This window comes from Hipposideros armiger, unplaced genomic scaffold (assembly GCF_001890085.2).
Source record: "Hipposideros armiger isolate ML-2016 unplaced genomic scaffold, ASM189008v1 scaffold_176, whole genome shotgun sequence".
NCBI lineage: Eukaryota > Metazoa > Chordata > Mammalia > Chiroptera > Hipposideridae > Hipposideros > Hipposideros armiger.
In genome coordinates, this window is record NW_017731526.1 from 1,947,116 (window position 1) to 1,970,946 (window position 23,831).

Sequence of the window (23,831 nt, forward strand, 5' to 3'; positions counted from 1 at the left end):
GAGGGCAGTGTCACTGGCCCTCATATGTGGGATCCGAACCAGGGCCCTCTGGCGTCCCAAGCCAGCTCTTAACCACTGCGCCACTTGGCCGGCCCGCAATATAAACTTTTTGAAACAGGCTTCTTTACTTGGTATCATGCCTAAGGTTGTTGCAGGTAGCAGTAGATCATTTTTTTCATTGATTTGTAATATTCTATTAAATGGTTATACCACAATTTATCCATCTAACTATTGATAATTTAGTTGAGATGTTTCTTCTATTTTCTGGCTACTGTGAATAATGAGGCTATGAACATTCTTGTACATATTTTTTGGTGGACATGTGGACATGCTTGTAGATGTATCATGCCAAATCATCCGCCTTCACATGATTTACTCTCTGTTTCTTCATATAATTTTCCCTCCATTTATGTGTAAGTTTCCTTTTTTAATAAGGACACCAGTCATGTTAGCACCCACTCTAATGACCTCATTTCAACTTGATTATACTTATTGGTTATTTGTATAGTCTCTTTTGTTAGGTGTTTGTTCAAGTCTTGTGTTCATTTTAAAAACTGGGCTGTAGGAGTTATTTATATATTCCGGACATGAGTTTTTTTATCATATATATGACATGTATACATGTCACACATGTATCTATATGAAACACATATATGTATGTATGCATATAAAGTATCTTGCTCTAGCCTGGCTTGTCTTTTCATTTTATTCTTTTTGAACAGAAGTTTTAAATTTCAATAAAATTCAATTTATCAGTTTTTTTCAATTTATCAATATTTTGGTGATGGAAGGAGAACTGACTCTAGGTGGTGAGCACACAATGTAATATAGAGATGATGTATTATAGAATTGTACACTTGAAACCTATGTAATTTTACTAAACATTGTTACCCCAATACATTTAATTAAAAAAAATATTTTCAGGGCCGACCGAGTGGCTCAGTTGGTTAAGAGCATGAACTCTGAGCAACAGGGTTGCCGGTTCGATTCTCACATGGGCCAGTGAGCTGCACCCGAGCCGAGCTGCCACTGAGCTGCCAACAGGTGGCAGGATGGCTCAGCTGGTGAGAGCACGTGCTCCTAACAACAAGGTTGCTGGTTGGACTCCCGCATGGGATGGTGGGCTAAGCCCACTAACAACTAAGATTGACCACGGACACCTTGAGTTTGGCAGCTGTGAGCTATTGACAGGCAGCCGGATGGCAACTGGACTTGGAGCTGAGCTAGCTGCGCCCTAAGATTGAAGGGCAACAACATGGCTCTTCCCCTTCCCCAATTCCCCAATAAAAAAAATCTAAAAAAAAATAAAATGAAAACATAAAATGGCATATTTAAAAAAATATATTTTCACTAACTTTTTTAGTTAGTACTTTTATGTTATAGTTGAGCAATCTTTGTTTATTCCCAATTCATGAAATAGTTTATGTTTTCTTCTAGAATCTCTATTGTTTTGCCGTTATCTATCTTGAATAATTTTTGTGGGTGGTGTAAGACAAAGATCAAGTGTCATTTGTTTCTATATTGACCTAGCATCATTTGCTGAAAGAACCATCTTTTCCTCATCCTCACTCGATTATAGTGACGTTTTTGTCATAAGTCAGGTAACCATATATATGTGGGTCTATTCCTGAACTCTTTATTCCTTTGGCCTATCTACTCGTATCTTTGTACTAGTATCACATCTTAATTAGTCTTGGCACCTGATACTGTAAATCCTCCAGCTTTCTTCTTCATCCTCAGTATTGCTTAAGTTTTTGCATAGAATAAACTTGTCAATTTTCACCAAAAAAAAAAAAAAGCTAAGATTTTGATTGGAATTACATTGAATCCATAGACCAACTTAGACATAACAGACATTTAAAAAATATTAAGGTTTTCAATCTATAACATGATATACCTTGAAAAGAATCAACTTTAATATTTCTTCTAGTGGTTACTAGCATATACCTAAAATAATGTATTTTTATGAATTTATTATTAATCGTTATTTGTTGACTTCCTAGTATGATAGGTGTGGATTTTACTGACCTTAATGTGCTCATGCTTTTCTCTACCTTCTTGAATATATAAAATATAATAACCACTTTAATGTCCTCTGCTAGTTATGTCATCTGTGTCTTTTCTGGGTTTGTTTCTATTAATTGATATTTTTGTCTTTATTTGGGGGTCACATGTTTTGGCTATTTTGCCTGCCTAAGAAATTTTTATTGGATGCCAGGTACTGTGAATTTCACATTGTGGATGCTGGGTGTTTTTTACATACTTTTAAATACTCTTGATCTTTGTTCTGGGATTTAGTTACTTGAAAATAGTTTGATTATTTTGAAGCTTGCTTTTAATCTTTATTAGGTGGGATCAGGCAGCCTTTAGTCTAGAGCTAACTTCTTCCCACTACTAAGATAAAATCCTTCTACATACTTCACACTATGTCCCGTGTATTATGGGGCTGTGGGAACACAAGCTATTCCAACCTGGGTGTGTGTGTGTGTGTATGTGGAGGGGCGTTGTCTGGGATTATTCTAACTGCTCCCGTCTGGTGTTTCTTTCCCCAGTCTCAGGTAGAGTCCTCATATGTATGTGCTGACCAGGACTCACCTGAGGGCTGGAAGGGAGCCCTCTGCAGCTCTCCAGAGCTCCCTCTCTGTTTAGCAGGCTCCTCTCTGGTACTCTGTCCTGTGAATTATTGACACTTGTTACCTGGCATTAAATCCTTGAATATTTGAATTCTTGGATAATATTTGAATACTTAAATCTCTAAATTATATCTAGATTGCTACCCACCAAGAGATTAAAGTGGGCAAGAATTTCTTCTCAGAAAGAACTCTCACATAGTATCCTATGTTAGGCTTTAATAAATATTCATGGAATATTTGTAAATGTATGTATATAGCAACTGTGAATCTTAATGCACAGATTCAGGTATATGAGTAATACTGCTGTTATTATTTTATTTAAATTAGATTTCACCCTGAGCTCCTATTCCACCAGGCAGACAGGAAGGTCAGTCCTAGTACCACTGAGGCTCATTGTCACAGCCTACCTACTTCTTTCAGTTCTTTCATTCTGTGGTTTCTGTGGTCCACTGGTGCAGTCTTTGGTGAGGCTCAAAGGATCCCAGTTTTTAGGATTCAGCACACTTGCAGCCATCCCCTTTGAGGCCTCGCATCTCCCCAGATGCTGTCAGAAGCAGGGAACACGTGCCCACAGCTCCAGGACCCAGTTTGCCCGTCTTCTTCAGGTAGAACCTCTTCCTTGCCACTCTCCTTGTCTTCAAATACTTGTTTCCTTAATGCCCTGCTTTCCCACCCTAGTTCAGGCCCTTGCACCCTTCATAGCTTCATGTCTTCAATAAACATATGGAAGGAAATAATAAGCACCTAGCTATCTGATTGGAATGGTGGAGAGGATAAAGTTGTACCCCTGAATAACACTGGGTATGACCGGTATTTTCATCTTCACCAATCTAATAGGCCAAATAGGATAACTCTTGGTTGAATAATTTGCATTCTTTTGATTATTGATGAGGTTCAGCATTTTTTTTGATATGTTTATAGTTCACTTAACTTTATTCTTAGAATTGCCTGTTTAGATTCCTTGTTCATTTTTATTTGAGTTTTGTTTATTTCCCCCCTTATTTTTAGTTTTAGTGTCTATTTCTGTAAGTATTGTCTTTTATTATACATATTGTAAATGCTTTGCCTTAAGCTTTATTCATATTTTTCTAACTGTGCAGAAGTTTTAAATTTTTATGTGATCCAAACCATCCATATGTTCCTTCATGTTATCTGGGTCTCATGGAAAGACTAAAATTTAGAGTAGAAAAACTCCCATGGGCAAGAATATAAAGAGAATAAGTCTTATAGAAATGAGAAAGACACTATGCTATGAATGAACAGGGAAAATTAAAAAGAAATAGTAAGCCATTTTATTTTTTTTTAATTTATTTTTTTTTTAAGATTTTTATTGGGAAATTGGGGGGATGGGAACAGTGCTGGGGAATTGGGGAAAGGGGAACAGACAAGTTGCTGTCGTTTTGTTCTTCAGTCTAGTTGTGGAGGACGTTGCTTCACTGGCCCAAGTTGGCACCATCATTGCGCTCTTCTCTGGCGAGGCAGATCAGTCGCCGGCTTCTGGACGGCCGCTCACTGCGGCTGCTGGCCGCTCACGCTGGCTGCTGGCCACACACGGTAGCCCATGGCAATCCACTGCCACAGGGACTGCAGCCCACGCCGTCGCCGGCGACTCATGGCAGCCCAGCTCCAGGTTGAGCTGTTGTTCAGCATCTTAGCTGTGGAGGGCAGCGTCACTGGCCCTCATATGTGGGATCTGAACCGGGGCCCTCTGGCATCCCAAGCGAGTTCTTAACCATCGCGCCACTCGGCCGGCCCTAGTAAGCCATTTTAAAAGGAGAAATAAGAGTTAAAGGATTAAGTTAGATGAATAGTAGGAAAGGCAAAGAAGCTAGGAATAATTGCTATGTATATAAATAAGTTAAATTATAAAATTAAAAGATGGGGTAATTATGAACCAGTGCCTAAAAACAGCAACTTTTTTTAAAATTAAAGTTTATTGGGGTGACAATTGTTAGTAAAGTTACATAAGTTTCAGGTGTACAATTCTGTAATACATCATCTGTATATCACATTGTGTGTTCACCACCCAGAGTTAGTTCTCTTTCCATCACCATATATTTGACCCCTTTTACCCTCATTTACCATCCTTCTCCCCCCTTACTCTCTGGTAACCACCAAACTATTATCTGTGTTTATGAGTTTTTGTTTCTTCATTCATCTGTCTTGTTCTTTTGTTATTTTCAGTTTTATATACCACATATCAGTGAAATCATATGGTTCTTGACTTTTTCTGCCTGACTTATTTCGTTTAGCATAATAATCTCAAGTTCCATCCATTTTGTCACAAATGGTACGATTTCATCTTATGGCAGAATAGTATTCCATTGTGTATATATACCACATCCTCTTTATCCAATCATCTATCAAAGGACACTTTGGTTAAAACAGCAACAATTTAATTGGTGAAGAACTTCTAAAAGGTAGAATATGTGGGATAGATGAGAAAGGTGGACTAGAGAGTAGCATGAATCCCTAAGCTTGATGTTTTTTACAGAGGCAAATAGGGTAACATGATATATACCCACCTCCCTATCTATTATCTTTTATATATATATATTATATATATGAGGTATATACATATATATGAGATAATGGGGAGGTAGATTATGTTTTCTCAGAGTTTGATATGATCCATTAAATATAGTCTGCCTGAAAAGTTTTCATTTTTCTACAAATTAGCAAAGCAGTGGTGGTATACTAATTACTGATGAGTTGTTTAGTATTTTCATTAGAAAGAAAATTCTACTTGCTCTTTAACTAAGGCCTATGCAACTTCTATCACATCCTTGTTGGTATATCCATGGTTAAATTTTGGATCCAGTGTGATATAGTGATATTATTTATAAGCATAGGGTATTGTGGTCTTATTTATTACATAATAATCATGGAGAATGATTAAAGTTGTGTAATTAAATAATTAGAATGGTGACCATTGCAGCAAATACCTTTTTTCTTTTTTCAGATTTCATGATTCGTTGCAAAGTGATGCTATTGTGGTTCATGCCATACAAAGTGAACACAAGATATCCTCTTACAGGCTTGTGAAGCCCTCTAAGTACTCTAGATTCAAACGCGCCAGTCAGTCAGAGACAAGAGGAAGCAAATTAGAGAGGTTTGATAAAGAGGCTTCTGGAATAAAGGATGGCCAGAAAGATACAGGTAACCTAAATGACAAGAAGGCTTTTCTATCCTCATTTCAAGATTTCAAATGAAATCTTGGTGGCTTGAGCTCAGTCTTTTGTCTCACTTCTTTTATGCCTTTGGAATACATAATCAGGAGAGACAGGGGAGTGGCTGAGAATGAGAGGCCAAGTTTTGACAGCAAATGATCTCCACCAGCTTTCCTATTTGATGCAGGCTGCTAAAGAAAACCCACCCTGGTCATGTGATGGAGAGAGGATATGAGTAACTGATGCTGCTGTATTTTTATTTTCTATGTCCACCTATTCTTAAATCTAGGATTTCCCCAGATGCTAGTTTCCAGGCAGTGTTTCTTCCCACATTTCTGGGCCCCACCTCAGAATGTGGGGCTAGAACACAATATTTCAAACTATTTTTTAAGAGCATGTGCTTGAAACACAATGATGAGCTGAGGATACAGCTGTGAAAATAGTGCCTCTAATACCTGTGACCTGCCTCTTATAACTGCCCACAGGATGACCACAGATGACTAGAAGGAAGACAAGAATTCAGGGAATGGCTTGGAGAGCCCAGTCAAGAATAAAGGGCTCTGTAGCCTATCCAGGTCTAGGCTTATGCCCCTGATACAGTACTGACATTAATACTGGTTTATCCTCTTCATTGAGAAACGTTTAATAGCTCTTTTCTGACTCTTGGATAATATCTGAAACCATTATTCATGTATTTTCTTCCACAGTAAATCGCTATTCTGTTTCCTGTTAATGCTGTGTTCTCATACTGTTTGAGTTGTATTTTTAGCCTATTGTCCTGCTTTCTGCTCCCTAATTATGCCTGATACTTCCATATCCAGACTCCTGCTGGGGTAACCAATTCATTCCTTCCCCCTGAATTCTACCAGTTCTTGGGAATCCAGATTAAATTATACTTTTTTTTTTAAATAAAGCCTTTCCATGACCATCCAGGCCATGTTAACTTTTCCTTTTCCATACTATCATATATTTGAAATATGAAATGGTGAGTTACAACTAACTATATGACCATCTCATATTATTTAACATTTTCATGTATCTCTGAAGTTTCTCTAAGAACATGAATAATTCCCCCAGTAGACACTTATTAAGAAAGCTAATAACTTTAAAATTATAGATTTGATTGTATGTTTCTGACCAGTTTTTTAATTTGCTACAGACCACATCAGCTGGTATATGTCACTTCAAATTGTACATGACAAATAGGACTAACTTGCTTTTCCCTTCCCCTACTATCATGTCATAGACATTTTCCCCAGCTTCCCAATATATTTGTCAATGGTCCATCATTTTCTTGTCTAATATATGTCTTGTCAATTTTCCAGTAAGGTTCTTAAAAGCAAATATTATAACTTAGATCTCTTTATTTTGATACTGTAAAAGACATTGTGGGGTTGGATTCATGGTAACAATCTAACCAGATACAGAGTTCAAAACAGTGTTATAAGTATACTCAGTGATCTGAATGAGAACTTCAGCAAAGAAATAGTAAGCATAAAAAGGACATAGAAGTCATAAAAAAGAATCAGTGATGAATGAAGTATACAATAGCTGAAATGAAGTATGCATTAGAAGGGATCACCAGCAGATTAAATGAAGCAGAGGATCGAGTCAGTGATTTGGAAGACAAGAAAGCAGAAAACACCCAATCAGAAGAGCAAAAACAATTTTAAAAACGAAGATAATTTAAGGGACAACATCAAGAGTAACAACATTCACATCACAGGGGTACCAAAAAGAGAAGAGAGAGAGAGCAAGGAATTGAGAACCTATCTGAAGAAATAATGACTGAAAATTTCCCTAACCTGGTGAAGAAAATAGACATACAAGTTCAGGGAGCACAGAGAGTCCCAAACAAGATGAACTCAAAGAGGCCCAAATTAAGACACATCATAATTAAAGTGGTAAAGATTAAAGACAAAGAGAATCTTAAAGGCAGTTAGTTACCTACAAGGGAGCTTTCATAAGACTGTTGGCTGAATTCTCAAAAGAAGCTTTGCAGACCAGAAAGAATTGGCATGAAATATTCATAGTGATGAAAAGAAAAGACCTACTACCAAGATTACCCTACCTAGCAAGCCTATCATTTAAAATTGAAGGAGCGATAAAGAGCTTTCCAGATAAGAAAAAGCTAAGGGAGTTCATCACCACCAAATGAGTATCACAAGAAATGTTGAAGGGACTTCTTTAAGAAGAAGGAGGGTGGGAAGAACATAAATATGAATAATAAAATGGCAGTAATTACATACTTATCAATAATCACTTTAAGTATAAATGGATTAAATGTTCTAATCAAAAGACATAGGTAGTCGAATGGATAAGAAAACAAGACCCAGGACTGGCCGAGTGGCTCAGTTGGTTAAGAGTTGGCTTAAGATCACGAGCTCTGAGCAACAGGGCTGCCGGTTCGATTCCCACATGGGCCGGTGACGCTGTGCCTGAAGTGAGCTGTCGCTGAGCTGCCAACAGGTGGCAGAATGGCTCAGCTGGTGTAACAACAAGATTGCCTGTTCAATGGTGGGCTACGCCCACTCACAACTAAGACTGAACTTGACACCTTGAGCTGAGCTGCCGCCCGGATGGCTCAGTGGATAGAGTGTGCACTCTTAACAACAAGGCTGCTGGTTTGACTCCTGCATGGGATGGTGGCTACGCCCACACGCAACTAAGATTGAGCATTGCACCTTGGACTTAGAGGCCATGAGCTGCCGTTGGGAAGCCAGACAGCGACTGGTGCCCTCCACAACTTGGCTGGTCCCCTTCCCCAATTTCCCAATAAAATCTTTAAAAAAAAAAAAAAAAGGAAAGAAAACAAGACCCATACATATGCTGTGTACAAGAGACACACTTCCTATTGAAAGGCATGCCCAGACTGGAAGTAAAGGGATGGAAAAAAATATTTCACAAATGGAAATGTAAAAGAAGCTGGGGTAGCAGTACGTAAGTGTCCATCAATAGATGATTGCATAAAGAAGAAGTGGTTCATATATACAATGGAATATTACTCGGCCATAAAAAAGAATGAAACCTTACCATTTGTGACAACATGTATGGGCCTAGAGGGTATTGTGCTAAGTGAAATAAGTCAGACTGAGACAGACAAATTGCATATGATCTTATTTATACGTGAAATATAAAGAAAAAAATAAACAAACCAACCAACCAGAAACAAACTCATAGATACAGAGAACAAACTGATGGTTGCCAGATGGGAGGGGGGTTGGGGGCTGGGTGAAAAAGGTAAAGGGATTAAGAAGTACAAATTGGTAGTTACAAAATAGTGATAGGATGTAAAGTACAAGCATAGGGAATAGAGTCAATAATATTGTAATAGCTACTTATAGTGCCAGGTGGGTATTAGACTTATTGGGAGGATCACTTCTTAAATTATATAAATGTTTAACCACTATGCTGTACACTTGAAACTAATATAAAATATTGAATGTCAACTGTATTTTAAAAATTAAAAAATAAAAATATGACAGGTTAAAAACAATATTTAAGAATTTCATTTTGATGTTTCAAAAAAACTGAAAAAAATGTTGATTTTCTGTACAGGTGGGCATATGAATGTGCCAGAAGATTCGATTATAGAAAAAGGGAAGCATTTTCGACCTAAAACCCTAAGTCAAATTATGGTGGAAAATGAAATTGAGAAAGCGAGGAAACTTATGTTAAAAGCTGAAAGAGCCCAATTTAAGATTCAGCAGCGAAAGAAAGAATGGGAAGAACTGTAAGTTTTTAAATTTTGTTTACTTAAACTCTTTCATTTTAATATGATTCTTAAAATATCTTTAACAATGTTAATAAATATAAAATTTTCATTTAAGTAAAGAAGTGAAAGAAATAGAAACAGATGGAGATATTGAAGACAGATCAGTTGGATCTTTCAGGGTGATGACTGATACCTTGGTGGAACTTCTATGATCCTTAGAGTTTCAGGTCCAGGAATTTCATTTTACTAATACAGTCAGAGTAATTTTTAAGGATTAAGAAATTCTTTTTATCCCAACATCAAGAAGATATTCTCTTGTATGTTTTTTGAACATCTTATAATGTTTGCTTTCACCTGTAGGTCTCTAACCATCTGAAGGTGACTTAAAAACAAACTGTTTTTCCCTATGTATAAAACGTACTATTTTTTGAAAAATTTGGGGTCTAAAAACTGGGTGCATCTTATACAGTGGTTGTAGATTTTTTTACTTGCATTTCCCGCTTTTTCGCGCTTGTTGTCTTTGCCCTCATTGTTTCGCACTTGTTACCGGTATATTACGATAGGTTACATTTTGCCACGTTCTGCCCAGAAATGGCTCAGAAAAGATTTTCATGCAGTGCTGAATTCAAGTTAAAAGTGATCCAGCTTGCAAAAGTGAATGGAAATCATGCTGCTGAACATAAGTTTGGTCCTCCTCCATCTGAGAAAACAATCCGAGACTGGCTATGGTTGGGAATTTTGACAGTGATGAGGAGTTGTATGAATTTTATGATGGATAAAACTTGAGTTCAGAAACTTTATGTAATACATTTTTTTTCAAATTTCGGGCCCCAAAATTAAGGTATGTCTCATACATGGGGAAATACAGTAGTATGAGGTATTTTTATTTAACAAGTACATCTTTTTATTTATTTACTTGTCACTTATTTATCTTTGGTGAAATGTTTCTTCATGTCTTTTGTCCATCTTCAAATAAGATTGTTTACTATTGTAATGTTGAGTTTTGAGAGTTCTTTATATATTCTACATACTAGTCATGTGTCGGATATGTTGTTTTCAAATATTTCCTCCCAGTCTGTAGCTTGTCTTTTCATTCCCTTAACATGGTCTTCTTCAGAGCAAAAGTTTTTAATTATATTGAAGAAAATTTATCAAATTTTCCTTGAATCTCGGTTTTGGTGTCAAGTCTAAGAACTCTCCCTAACCTTAGGTCCCCCAAATTTTCTTCTACCTTTTTGTAAAAGCTTTGTAGTTTTATGTTTAAGTCTGTGATCCGTTTTGTGTTCATTTTTGTATAAGGTGTGAGATTTATGCTTGGATTTATTTTTCATTATGTTGCCTATAGACGTCCAATTGTTTTAGCACCATTTGTTGAAAAGGCTCTATTTTCTCCATTGAATTGCTTTTGCACCTTGTCAAAAATCATCTGGGCATATTTGTGTGGGTCTATTTTTCGACTCACTTTCTGACCCAGTGATTTGTGTGTCTGTCCCTTTGCCAATATACACTGTCTGGATTACGGTAGCCATGTAATAGGTCTTGAAATTGGATAGACTGATTTCTATTATTTTATTCTCTTTTTTCAAAATTGTTTTATCTATTCTAGTTACTTTGCTTTTCCATATAAGTTTTAGAATATTCTTGTCTATATTTTTTAAAATCTTGCTGAAATTATTATAGGAATTGTGTTAAACCTGTGTATCAGTTTGGGGAAATGTGACATATTTATTATGTTGAGTCTTTTATTCCATGGACATGATATGACTCTCCATTTATTTAGATCTTCTTTGATTTCTTTGGGTTTTGTTGTTCTCAGTATAAAAGTTCTACATATAATTTGTTAGATTTACACATAATTATTTTACATTTTTGTCAATTGTAAATGGTAGTGTGCTTTTCATTTTGGTGTTTATGTGTTCATGTTCATTGCTGGTATATTGGGTTGTTGGAAAAGTCATGATGCATTTTTGCAATGAAAAACATAGAAAAAATTTGTCATGACTTTTCCAACAATCCAGTAGAAATACATTTGAATGTTGTGTTTATCTGGTATTCTGTGACCTTGCTGAACTGTCTAGTTAGTTCTGAGGGCATTTTTTTGGTAGGTTCCTTGGGATTTTCTGTGTAGACAGTTATGTCATCTGTAAATAGGGACAGTTTTATTTCTTCTTATTCAATATATATTCCTCTTACTGCCTTTTCTCATTTCACAGTACTATGTTGAAATGGAATAAGGAGATATGACATCCACTCTTTGTTCCTGATCTTAGGGGGAAAGCAATTAGTATTTGAACAGTATAACTGATTTTATCCATGTACTTCAACCTACATATATTGCTATATTTGAAGTGAGTATTTTATTGACAGCATATAGTTGGTCAATCCACACTGTCAATCTCAGTTCTTCAATTGGTATATTTAGGCCATTTAAACTTAATGTAGCCATTGATATTTAAGGCTTATATCTGCTATTTTATATTTTGTTTTCTGTTTGTTCTGTTTTTTTCCCCAGCTGCCTGTGGTTTATGTAAATATTTTAGAGTTCCAATATAATTAATCTATAGTGTATCAGTTTGTATAGCCTTTTTTTTATTTTAAAGATTTTATTGGGGAATTGGGGGAGGGGACCAGCCAAGTTGCTGTTCTTCAGTCTTCGTTGTGGAGGGCACCAGTCACCATCTGGCTCCCCGTCGGCAGCTCATGGCCTCTAAGCTCAGGGTGCTGTGTTCAATCTTAGTTGCATGTGGGCGTAGCCACCATCCCATGCGGAGTTGAACCAGCAGCCTTGTTGTTAAGAGCGCACACCCTATCCACTGAGCCATCTGGGCAGCAGCTCAGCTCAAGGTGTCAAGTTCAGTCTTAGTTGTGGGTGGGCATAGCCTACCATCGATCAGGCAATCTTGTTGTTACACCAGCTGAGCTATCCTGCCACCTGTTGGCAGCTCAGCTCAGGCGCAGCATCACTGGCCCATGTGGGAATCAAACCGACGGCCCTGTTGCTCAGAGCTCGCGCTCTTAAGCCAACTCTTACCCAACTGAGCCACTCGGCCAGCCCTGTAGTAGCTTTTTGAGTGTTCGCTCTAGGTATTACATTATGTATATACAACTTATCACAGTGTACTGGTGTTGACATTTTATCAGTTTGAATGAAGTGTAGAAGCTTTACCTGCTTTTATGCTCCTTTCCCCCACCCATTTCCTCTGTTTATAATATAATTGTATAAATATTTCTTCTACATACATTTTATTTTATTTTATTTTTATTTTTAAAAGATTTTTTTTTAAAGATTTTATTGGGGAATTGGGGGAGGGGACCAGCCAAGTTGTTGTCCTTTTGTTCTTCAGTCTAGTTGTGGAGGACGTTGCTTCACTGGCCCAAGTTGGCACCATCATTGCGCTCTTCCCGGGCGAGGCAGATCAGTTGCCGGCTTCTGGACGGCCACTCATTGCGGCTGCTGGCCGCTCACGCTGGCTGCTGGCTACATATGGTAGCCCATGGCAACCCACTGCCACAGGGGCTGCAGCCTATGCCGTCGCCGGCGACTCACGGCAGCCCAGCTCCAGGTTGAGCTGTTGTTCAGCATCTTAGCTGTAGAGGTCAGTGTCACTGGCCCTCATATGTGGGATCTGAATCAGGGCCCTCTGGCATCCCAAGTCAGTTCTTAACCAACGCGCCACTCGGCTGGCCCTAAAAGATTTTTATTGGGGAACTGGGGAAGGAAACAGTTTCGGGGAATTGGGGAAGGGGAACATTGTGTTTTCCCAGGACCCATCAGCTCCAAGTCAAGTTGTCCTTCAATCTTAGTTGTGGAGGGCACAAGCTCAGCTCCAAGTGCAGTCACTGCTTTCAATCTAGTAGTTGCAGGGCATGGGCACAGCCCGCCATCCCATGCAGGAGTCAAACCAGCAACCTTATTGTTAAAAGCATGTGCCCTCACCAGCTGAGCCATCCTGCCACCTGTTGGCAGCTCAGCGGCAGCTCAGCTCAGGTGCAGCTCACTGGCCCATGTGGGAATCCAATCAGCGACCCTGTTGCTCAGAGCTCGAGCTTTAACCAGCTGAGCCACCCGCCAGCCCTCTTCTACATACATTTAAAAATGCATCAGACATTGTTATAGTTTTTTCTTCAATCATCAAACATAACAGACAATAGTTGAAGTAAAATGTATTTGCCCATATTTTTACTATTAACATTTTAATTTCTTCCTTTTTTCTGTTCCTGAGTTCCTTCTTCTATCGTTTCATTTCTATTTAGAGAACTTCATTTTGCCATTCATTTAGGGTAGGTATGCTGGTGACAAATTCTCTTAGTTTTTCTTTATGTAAGAATGGTTTGATTTCCCCTTCATTCCTGAAGAATATTCTTACTGCACATAGAATTCCGTATTAACAGTTCTTATTTTCAGCATGTAAAAATACTGTGCTTTTTTCCTGTTGGCCTCTATGGCTTCTTAATGATAAGTCTGCTGCCATTCAAATTGTTTTTCCCCATATAGAAGATGTCGTTTTTCTCTTGCTGCTTTCAAGATTTTTTCTTTGTCTTTAGTTTTTAGAAGTTCGATTATGATGTGTCTTGGTGTAGATTTCTTTAAATTTATCCTGTTTTGGATTCATTAACCTTCTTGAATGCTTGTATCTCCTGCCAAATTTGTGAAGTTTTCAGCCATTATTTCTTATTGTTTTCTTAAAGCCCTTTCCTCTTTTCATGTTCCTTCTGGGACTGCAGTGACACAAAGATTAAATCACTGAAGCTCTATGTGTTTTATTGATGTTGGTTGGTTGTTTGCTTATTTCTGGTGCTTTTTCTTTTTATTGTTCAGAATGGGTGATCTGAACAATTCTTTAAGTTCGCTGATTCTTTCCTCTGTTTCTTCCATTCTGGCGTTGAGCCCATCCATTGAGTTTTATTTTGGTTGTTGTTATAAATAACCAATTTCAGTTCTAAATTTCCATTTGGTTCCTTTTTATATATTCTATTTCTTTCTGAGACTTTCTGTTTTTTCACTTGTTTTAAGTATCCTTCTAATTATTTGTTGAAGCACTTCATGATGGCTGCTTTAAAATTCTTCTTAGATTATTTTGACATTCTCATCTTGGAATTGACATGTGGTAATTGTCTTTTGTCATTCAAGCTGAAGACATCCTGATTCTTGAGATGATGATTGATTTTTGATTGAAATCCAGATACTTTGGGTATTATGAGACTCTGAATCTTATTTATACATTTCGTTTTACTTGGCTTTCTCTGACTTTTGCAGGATAAGGAGGGGTGCCATCTCATTATGAGTATAGAAGTCTAGGTTACCCATTCTTCCCCAATTGACACCTGAGAAAGGAGGGGGACACTTGCTGATCAAGAGTTGGAGTTCCCAGATCCTCACTAGGCCCCCACTGATACCACTCTGTTCTTCAGTTGGCCTCCGCTGATACTGTGGAGGGTGGTAAAGTCACCACTCTGCGCTTGGCCTCCTCAAACACTATCCCATCAAGGAGGGGTAGATCATCTTCTTACTGCTGGGCCAGGAGTTGAAGTTCAAGCTACCCTATGCGGGTCTCCACTGACACTGTGGTAGGGGGGCTTGTTACTACACTACGGGGATAAAAGTCATGGTTCCCAAGACTCATCTTTTCTAACACCACCCCCAGAGGGATGGTTTTGCCATGTTAAAGCCTGGTGATGGGAGAAGTCTAGACTCCCCACTCGGCCTTTGCTGGTATGGATGGAGCTGGGGCCACAGTTTTTTTGGGTTTTTTTACCTTTGGTGTTTGGCTGGAGTAGAACACTATTGTCTAAAAGTTTCCTGTCTTGCTATTCTTTTCTTTTCTCGATCATTTAACTAGAGAAAGCAGGACTTCGTTGGGCTTTTGTTTCCTAACCCTATTGGTGTTACTGAGTTGCTGTTTTCTTTTTTAAAAATTGTAGTTAAGATACAATATTATACTAGTCTCAGGCATACAATATAGTGATTCGACATCTATATACCTTACACGTGACCACCATGAGAAGCCTAGTAACCTTTCTTCGCCTTACAGTTATAATATCATTGACTATGTCCCCTATGCTGTGCATTACATCCCCATGACTTATTTATTTTATGACTGGAAAATTGTACTTCTTAATTCCCTTTACCTTTTTTGCCCATCTCCTACCCCCCTCCTTTCTTAAGTTGCTATTTATTTATTTATTTATTTATTTATTTATTTATTTATTTATTTATTTATTTATTTATTTTAACTTCAAGTCTGAGATATATGAGGAGAAAAGGAAATCCAGAGAACTGAGCATCATCAAATTCTTCTTTGGGTCCCAAGTTTCTCTGTGGTCTGCCTTCTTCTTTCCACATTTCAGAATCTTTTTTTTTTTTAATTAAATTTTGTTGGGGTGACAATTGTTAGCAAAGGTACATAAGATTTCAGGTGTACAATTCTGTAATACATCATCTGTATTTCATATTGTGTGCTCACCACCCAGAGTCAGTTCTCCTTCCATCACCATGTATTTGATCCCCTTTACCCTCATCTACCACCCACATTTCTGAATCTTTATGTTTGTCTTGTATATAATGTCCAAGGTTTTTATTTGTACTTACCAGGAAAAATAGAAACTGTAGGTTTATTCCATCTTTCTAGAAGTAGAAGTTCTCTCAATTAATTTCTTTATGCATATTTACCTTTAACCCAGTGATTTTGCTCAGTTCATTTATTAAGTCTAGTAGCTTCTTTTGCAGATTCTTTACAGTCTTTTATGAATATGATCATGTTGCATGGGGTAAAGACAGATTTTTCCTTTCCAATCTCTGTGCCTTTTTTTCTCTTGACTCATTGTTGTCTAGGATATGCACTACAATGTCAAATAAAAGTGGTGAAAGGGAATATCTCGGTCTTACTCCCAGCTAAGAAGAAAGCATTCAATCTTTTATTATGAAATGTAATGTTGGCCTTTTAGAAGCAGATTATTCACTGATGAAATTTCCTTTTATTCCTAGTTGTTGAAAGGGTTTTTAAATTTATTTTTTAATCAAGGATGGGTGTTGAATTTTATCAAATGACTTCCATATGTACATTGAGATGATCATTTTAAAAATTTTATTCTTTAATATTGTGGGTCAACATGATGTATTTCAAATGCTAAATTAGCATTCCTAGGATAAATTTTACTTGATCATTGTGTACTCATATTATCCTTTAAAAAATATTGCTGGAATTTTCTTGTATTGTCCTGGTCTGGTTTTGGTATCAGGGTAATGCTGGTTTCATAAAATGAATTTGGAAGTGTTTCCTTCCCTTCTCTTTTTTGGAAGAGAAGGAAATTGTAATAATTGTTTAAATGTTTTGTAGAATTCATGAGTGAAGCCATCTTGACCTGAACTTTTGCTTGTTGAGAGGCTTCTGATTACTGATTCAATTGTTTTACTTAATTGGCCTGTTCAGATTTTCTATTTCTTCATGTTTCAGTCTTGGTAGGTTGTATGTTTGTAAGAACTTATCCATTTTTTCCTAAATTGTCCAATTTGTTGGTAGGTAATTGTTTATATTAGTCTCTTCTTGTCCTTTGTATTTCTGTGGTATCAGCTGTAATGTCTCCTCTTTGATTTCTGATTTTATTTGCATTGCCTCTTGTTCTTGGAGAGTCTAGCTAAAGGTTTGCCAGTTTTGATTATCTTTAAAAAAAACAGTCTCATTGATCTTTTCTATTTTTAAAAAAATGTGTGAGGTATAATTGACATCCAATATTATATTAGTTTCAGGTGTACAACATAGTGTTTTGATATTTGTGCATATTGTAAATAATAACCAAGATAAGTCTACTTAGCATCCATTACCATACATAGTTACAGGATTTTTTTCTTGTAATGAAAACTTTTAAGATGCATTCTCGTAGTGATTTTTCAAATATGCAATATAATATTATTATAGTCACCATGATGTACATTACATCCCCATGACTTATTTTTTTTACATTAGAGGTTTGCACCTTTTGACTCCCTTCACCCACTTTACGCACCCTCTACCCCCTACCTCTGGCAACCAGCAATCTCTTCTCTGTGTCTATCAACTTGTTTTATTTCTTAATATTCCACATGTAAGTGAGATCATATGGTGTTTGGCTTTCTCTGTCTGATTTATTTCACTTAGCATAATGTGCTCAAGGTCCACCCATGTTGCAAATGGCAAGATTGCATCTTTTTATCACTGAATAATATTCCATTGTGCATATGCCATATCTTCTTTATCCTTTCAGCCATCGAAGGACACTTAGGTTGTTTCCATATCTTTGCTGTTATAAATAATGCTGCAGTGGACATGGGGTTACATATATCTTTTTGAGTTAATGTTTTCATTTTTTGGGGGGGATAAATAACCAGAAGTAGATGGCTGGATCATATGGTAGTTCTATTTTTAGTTTTTAAGGAACCTCCATACTGTTTTCTATAGTGACTGCACCGATTTACATGCCCATCAACAATACACAATGGTTCCCTTTTCTCCACATCCTTGCCAGCTTTTATCTCTCTTTTTGGTAATAACCATCTAACATGTGTGAGGTGACATCTCATTGTGGTTTTAATTTGCATTTTCTTCATCATTTGTGATGTTGAGCTCTTTTTCATGTACCTCCTGGGAGTGTTCTGGGCTACAGTTTTCTCTGGTTTGGTTTATCCAGTAACATAATTTCATCTTCTGTCTTCTAGAAATGTACCCCTGTCACTGGTTTGCTCATGGCTTTCTATCCCATTCTCAGCACACATAATAACTTAGTCCCTTTACTATCTCTATACTATGATTCCCATGGAATTCGGGGAGAGAGGGGATAGCAAATACATACTAGTATGTTCATTTTGAATGAGAGGCCTTTTTGGAAAATATTATGACAAATTTTGTGACAACACTTATGTTATAAAAAATCCAATTAACATTTGCTTCATGATTGAATTTGATTATATACCTATAGTAAACTAGACAAATTAGAGTTTATGGTTATATTTATGGCTGGGTTACCTATTTTTCTCCTAGGTACAAGAGTAAACCTGATGAGGACTATGAAGATCCCAAAGATATTCAAGCTATCAAAGAGGCTCAGGTGTATATGGGAGACTTCAATCTGAAGACAGCCCCAGACTATAAGATACCCGAGCACATGAGAATAAATGCTGCCAAGAAGGAAGAGGAACTGGGACAGCTAGACGCTATGGTACTTATCCACAGCTTGTATGACAATGAGAGGCACCTGTGTTTTTAATTGAATTCTAAAACCACCCATTTCGCTATCTGGTCCATAGGACATATAGTCATAGAAATTTAGAACTGGAGACGTCCTTCATGTTTATCTATGCCTCAGTTCCCTCATTTGTAGAAAGGGGGCATTATTCTAGATAATCATGAAAAATATTGTTGGAAGTTTTTTTTTAACATCATTGGACAAAGTCCTATGCTTCCCTGCGCCACCTGGACAGAGTCCGGGGAGAGTGACCGCCCGAGGTATCCACGTTGGTGGGAGTTTTTTTAATGACTGTTTTAATCTCCTTATAAGTAATCACTCTATTCAAAATTTCTATTCTTGATTTAGACTTGGAAGATTGTATATATCTAGGAATTTATCCGTTTCTTCTGGATTGTCCAATTTGTTGGTGTATAATAGTAGTCTCTTATGATCCTTTGTATTTTATTTTGGGGTATCAATTGTAACTTTTGTTTCATTTCCTATTTTTTCTTGGTGAGTCTAATTAAAGGTTTGTCAATTTTGTTTATCTTTTCAAAGATCCAGCTCTTAGTTTCATTGAGCTTTTCTATTGTTTTTTTCAGTCTCTGTTTCATTTTTCTCTCTGACCTTTATTACTTACTTTCTTCTGCTAACTTTGAGCATTGCTTCTTATTCTTTTGTTTGTTTGTTTAGTTCCTTTAGGTGTAAAGTTAGATTGCTTATTTGAGATTTTTCTTGTTTCTTGAGGTAGCCCTGCATTGCTACGAACTTCCCTCTTAGAATTGCTTTTTATTTATCCCATAGGTTTTGAAATGTTGTATTTCCATTTTCTTTTGTCTCCATGTACTTTTTTATTTCCCCTTTGATTTCTTCATTGACCCATGGTTGTTGAGTAGCATGTTGCTTAATCTTCACATATTTGTGATTTTTCCAGTTTTCTTATTGTAATTAATTTCTAGTTTTATACCATTGTGATCAGAAGAGATGATTGATGTAATTTGAATCTTAAATTTACGGAGACTTGTTTTGTGGCCTGATATGTGATGTATCCTGTAGAATGTTCAATGTGTACTTTAAATGAATGTGTATTCTGTATTTGGAAAGAATATTCCAAATGCTTTAGATAGTATGGACATTTTAACAATGTTTATTATTCCAATCCCTGATCTCAGAATGTCTTTCCATGTACTGCTTCAATTTCTTTTATCAGTGTGTTATATGAAAGTGTCTTAAATATATATTAAGTGCATCTGGTCTGATGCATTGTTTACAACCTATGTTTCCATATTGATTTTTCTGTCCCGATGATCTATCCATTGATGTAAGTGGGGTATTAAAGTCTTCTACTATGATTGTGTTGCTGTCAGTTTCTCCCTTTAGGTCTGTCAACAGTTGCTTTATATATTTTGGTGGTGCTCCTACACTGGGTGTATAAGTGTTACAAATGTTATATCCTCTTGTTAGATTGACCCCCTTTAATCATTATATAATGCCCTTGTCTTTTATTATAGTCTTTGTGTCAATGTCTATGTAAGTATAGCTACACCAGCTTTCTTTTCATTTCTCTTTACATGGAATATCTTTTCCTATCCTTTCACTTTCAATCTGTGTGAGTTCTTAGTTCTGAAGTGAGTCTCTTGTATGCAATGTATAGATGAGCCTTTTTTTTTTAATCCATTTCTCCACTCTGTATCTCTTTGGGGAATTTAGTCCATTTACATTTAAAGTAAATATTAATAAGTATGTAGCTATTACCATTTTGTTGTTTTCTGGCAGTTCTTGTAATTCCCTTTTTCTCTTGCTCTCTTCCCTTGTGGATTGATGATTTTTTAAATTTATGTTTAGATTGCTTTCTCATTATCTTTTGTGTATCCATTCTAGGTTTTTGCTAGGTGTTTATCCTGAGGCTCACATATAAATATCTATCTATATCTATATCTATATATCTATATCTATCTATATCTATATAAATTTTGAATGCATTCTGAAAATTCTACATTTTTACTCCCCCCACCACATTTGATATTTTTTAATGTCATGTTATACATCTTTTGTATATCCCATAACTAATTATTGTTAATTATAATTTTACTACTTTTGTCTTTTAACCTTCATACTAGCTTTATAAGTAGTTAATCTATTACCTTTATTATATATTTAACTCTACCAGTGAGGTTTTTACTTTCATATGTTTTTTTATTAGTAGATAGTGCCTTTGCTTTTCAGCTTAAAGAAGTCTTTTAATATTTCTTGCAAAACCAGTTTAGTAGTGGTGAACTCTTTTAGGTGTTGCTTGTCTAGAAAACTATTTACCTCTCCTTCAATTCTGAATGATGACCTTGCCAGGTAGAGTATTAGTTGGAAGTATTTTCTTTCAGCACTTTGAATACAACATACTACTCCCTTCTGGCCTACAAAGTTTCTGTTGAGAAATTATCTGATAGTCTTATAGGGGTTTTCTTGTATGTAACAAGTTGTTTTTCTCTTGCTGCTTTTAAGATTTTTTTTCTTTGTCTTTAACTTTTAACATTTTAATTATAATGCATCTTGGTGTGGGTCTCTTTGGGTTCATCTTTTCTTTAATTCTCTGTGCTTCCTGGACCTAGATGTCTGCTTCCTTCCCCAGGTTATGGAAGTCGTCAGCTATTATTTTTTCAAATAACTTCCCCGTTCTCTCCTTCTTCTCTTTCTGAGACTCCTATAATGTGAATGTTATTCCACTGGATGTTCTCATAGGTCCCTTAAGCTATCTTTGCTTTTTAAAAAAAATTTAAATTTATTGGGATTAGAATGGTTAGTAAAATTATATAGGTTTCAAGTGTACATTTTTATAATACATCATCTATATATTGCATTGTGTGTTCATCACCCAGAGTCAGTTCTCCTTCTATCACCATATATTTGACCCCCTTTACCCTCTTCTATCACCCCTTCCTTCCTTGCCCTCCAGTAGCCACTAAACTCTTGTCTGTGTCTGAGTTTTTGCTTCTTTGTTTGTTTGTCTTGTTACTTTGCTGCTTTCAGTTTTACATCCCATGTATGAGTGAAGCCATATGGTTCTTGACTTTTTCCTGTCTGACTTATTTTGCTTAGCATAATAATCTCAAGATCCATCCATAATATCATATCTTCACTTTTTAAAATTCTGGGGTTTTTTTATTTTCTGCTCTGAATGAGTCCTACTGCCTTGTCTTCCAAATCAATGATTTGTTCTTCTGCATCATCTGGTCTGCTATTTAACCCCTCTAGTGTATTTTCCAGTTAAGTTATTGTTTTCTTAAGCTCTTTGACTTCTCTTTGGTACTTTCTTATATATTTTTTTATCACTTTGTTGTAATTCTGTTTTCATCTATTTTTCTCCCAGATTCAATGAATATCTTCACATCCATTACTTTTAATTTTTTTATCAGGTTATTTACTTATCTTCCTAGGTAGGCAACCCTAAGTGAGTCTAAGCCAACAGGATTTGAGTCCCCACCAGGAAAGGGGGCAGTTACTTGTGTCTTCCTGACCAAAGAATGACCCTCCCCTTCCTGGGACCTGGCTGAGTACAGTCCTTTAGGAAGGACTTCCATTTAGTGGTGGGAGGGGAGGACAGGGGAACTTAGCCCTACAAGCCAGCTGAGGGATACCAGAGTTCACATCAAGACTGTTTCCCCCTTTTGGATAGGATGAATGGGGAAAAGCCTAAAAAACCAGAGAAAAGAATAATTTAGCAGTAATAAGAATGATCAGGTACATTTTTATCTGGAATTTTTGTTAGATGTACTAGTCAAGGGACAAAAGCAAATATTTGAAACTGTCCTTTGTGAGTGGGTTGTCATTTTTCTTCCTTTCTGTTCTTTTTATCAGACCTATTCAAAGAAAACGCACATGAACAAGTGCATTCTCTCTCTTCGAGACCTTAAAGTGGCTGTCATCGAGGAAATACAATGCCTGGTACAAGAGATGAAGAATATTCAGTCAGTTCTTCACATATCCAAGCACATCCCCATTCCCCAAGTCCCTCAGATACACCCGGAAGAAGTTCCTGAAAAGAGATTTCACTATGATGAGAAAACTCTCCTAGCTTTTAAGAAACAGCTGATGAAAAGTGAGGCTGAAAAGGCCCCTCAGGTGGAACAGACTGGGTCTACAGCCGAAGGTGGAGGATTCCTCAGAGTCTGTTCTGGAAAGGATGGGGATTTGACAACACGTGATTCATTGTATAGATCGTCAAAGATGTTATCTTTAAGTCTAGAGATTCCAAAGATATTGGAATTTGAAAAAGCAGACCCAACTGATGTGGAGCTGGAGATTATGAAGAGGGATGAGATTAAACATGTGTACATGCAGCAGTACCTGACCAACAGGGTAAGGGGTGAGACTGTGGCTGTTTAAAGCTGAAGCAGAGTGGAACAGGAAAGGAGCACAACTAATTCCTTATTTATTTACTTTAAATTTCTCTACATTAACCTTCCCCAAACCCTGACTATCCCATAACTCATTAGTGGCTTGGCTTCCTCCCCGTCTCTGGTCTTCTGAAAATCATTGTGCTTTTCCCAGAACTAGGAGCTTTGTAACTTTTTCCTTTTTGGAAAGCTGACTAAGTAAGCATTAGGGGCAAATCCATGTTAATTGGCATCTAACTAAAGTCATGGTAAAGGGGAAGTGATGGAATGGCTTTCAGATGATGGATGGAACATAATTAAGAACCCTCCAGAGAAAATATTTAAAAATATTCACTGTTCTATAGATTTGAAATTTTGCAGAATAAGTTGAGGGAAATAATTAGTGTTTACTTTATGAAAGACAACGTAGAGATACTGTGGGAGCATAATGGAGGTAGATATGAACACAACCCGTAAAGAGCTCATAGTCCCTGACTCAAACACCATTCAGTACAGCAAGAAGGGCATTCTTTTTTTTTTTTAAAGATTTTTTTAAATTGGGGAATTAGGGGATGGGAACAGCACTGGGGAATTGGGGAAAGGGGAACAGACAAGTTGCTGTCGTTTTGTTCTTCAGTCTAGTTGTGGAGGACGTTGCTTCACTTGCCCAAGTTGGCACCATTATTGCGCTCTTCCCGGACGAGGCACATCAGTCGCCGGCTTCTGGAGGGCCGCTCACTGC

At 36.9% G+C, this 23,831-nt stretch overlaps 1 protein-coding gene across 1 annotated transcript in view; it reads left to right on the top strand.

The window, feature by feature from the left end:
* The window catches only part of CFAP44 (cilia and flagella associated protein 44), a 135,681-nt gene that overhangs the window by 75,555 nt on the left and 36,295 nt on the right, over positions 1–23,831 (top strand). Inside the window, exons 22-25 of the mRNA XM_019652227.1 lie at positions 5,596–5,792; positions 9,362–9,536; positions 18,533–18,710; positions 22,572–23,072. Of these exons, the coding sequence (XP_019507772.1) occupies positions 5,596–5,792; positions 9,362–9,536; positions 18,533–18,710; positions 22,572–23,072 (1,051 nt within the window). The remainder of the gene's footprint in view (positions 1–5,595; positions 5,793–9,361; positions 9,537–18,532; positions 18,711–22,571; positions 23,073–23,831) is intronic.